Source organism: Sinocyclocheilus grahami, unplaced genomic scaffold (genome assembly GCF_001515645.1).
Source record: "Sinocyclocheilus grahami isolate Dianchi unplaced genomic scaffold, SAMN03320097.WGS_v1.1 scaffold2254.1, whole genome shotgun sequence".
In the NCBI taxonomy this organism is placed as follows: Eukaryota; Metazoa; Chordata; class Actinopteri; order Cypriniformes; family Cyprinidae; genus Sinocyclocheilus; species Sinocyclocheilus grahami.
This window is the reverse complement of record NW_015507433.1, coordinates 59875-61532: the sequence shown is the minus strand read 5'-3', so window position 1 is coordinate 61532 and position 1658 is coordinate 59875. Positions and strand designations below refer to the sequence as shown.

The 1658-nt window shown below is 36.2% G+C and overlaps 1 protein-coding gene across 1 annotated transcript in view; it reads left to right on the top strand.

The window, feature by feature from the left end:
• The window catches only part of LOC107574504 (formin-2-like), a 35538-nt gene that overhangs the window by 12991 nt on the left and 20889 nt on the right, over positions 1 to 1658 (top strand). The window contains exon 7 of the mRNA XM_016260960.1: positions 565 to 626. Within this exon, the coding sequence (XP_016116446.1) occupies positions 565 to 626 (62 nt within the window). The remainder of the gene's footprint in view (positions 1 to 564; positions 627 to 1658) is intronic.

Below are 1658 nucleotides of genomic sequence, written 5' to 3'. Positions count from 1 at the left end.
TTTTTTTTTTATGCGTTTAAAAACAAAAAGGATTTTTTTTTAATCTTTAAATAATCAACCCTGTTGCCATTTGTAAAATGTTGTTAAAATAAAAGTGAAAAATTATAAAAAAAATTGATTTGATTTTGATTTTTTTTATTTTATCTTTAAATAATCAAGCCTGTTGCCATTTGTAAAATGTTGTTAAAAATAAAAAGGAAAAAAAAAGATTATTTTTTTCTTTTATTTTGCATCCTTAAATAATCAAGCCTGTTACCATTTGTCAAATATTGTTAAAAGCTTTACATTTTCTAATAATATTCTTGTCATGATCTGCAACCAAAAACTATTAATCTCTAAATGAACCATAAAACTCAGCCCTGTTAATTTTTATTGTTTTTGCGTATATTAATTTTGCTAATAAATATTTATGAATATTAGATATGAATTTAATTTCAATTATTTTATTCATTAATGTTGAACTTTAAAGGGATATGAGGCTACTTAGTCTGATAACTGTTTTTTAAATCCGCTTCAGCTGCTGATTCCTGTCTAATGTGTGTGTGTGTGTGTGTGTGTGTGCAGCGATCCTGAATCTGGATAACACTGTGGTTGATCTGGAGACGTTACAGGCGCTCTATGAGAACGTAAGCACATCCTCCCTCCCTCCCTCTCTCTCTCTCTCGCTCTCGCTCTCTCTCTCGCTCTCTCTCTCTCGCTCTCGCGCTCGCTCTCGCGCTCTCTCTCGCGCTCTCTCTCGCGCTCTCTCTGATTCTTTTGTTTTCATGCATCATTTAGGACAGTCCCCTAAAAATATAACGTGCTCATAACATTTTTAGGGCTTCAGACATGAAAGAATCCTCAGACCATGCCAAACATGTGCTGCAGAAACCTTCACTTGTTCTGAGGAAAATACAAACATTTATAATGCAGAATCATTAAGTGCATACGGCTCATGAAATGCATTTTCGGGTTTGTACACAGTGTTTCTCGAGATTAGTTTTAAAGTTTGCAAAGTTTCTGCACCAAAAATGATCGCATGAGTAACCTCTCATGTGTAAATATGAAGAACATGTTGATTCTCCGTTTCATGACCTCTTTAATATCAGAAACCTCACACTAATCTGTAGTCTAAATCACAGTATGAGAATGAGACTAAATGTTCCCGGATGTCTGGAAAACTCACATTTCTAGAATCAAACACAGTGTCTGCAAATCTTCACATGCACAATCCTGAAATATATTAATGTCAAAACAAGTTGACTGCAGGAATGAACGCTATGTCTCATAAAAACATGCATGAAATCGACCCCACTTGAGCAGAACATTCGGTCATGTGCTTTAATTAAAGAAGCAAAAAAAACGCTTTTGTTTCAGGACGCGAGCTGCTTTTGCCAAATCATTAGAGGACTTTGAACCATCCTAAAATTCGATTCAGATTCAGTCTTCTGAGAGTCTGTCTGTCGGCAGAGGCAGAAACATTAAGATGTTTTCGTCTGGCTCGCACAGTAATTATGGAATCCAGACCTGTTCAAATGGCAAAAAAAAGAAAAACATACAGTCAGACTGCAGTAATGCACCTAATGATCGCGCTAATGTGTTCTTCCCTGCTTTTATGAGTGCGAGTTTCCAGCCTGGCCCGTGTACAGATGTCAGTCCTGCCGCTCGCTGTCGTATCT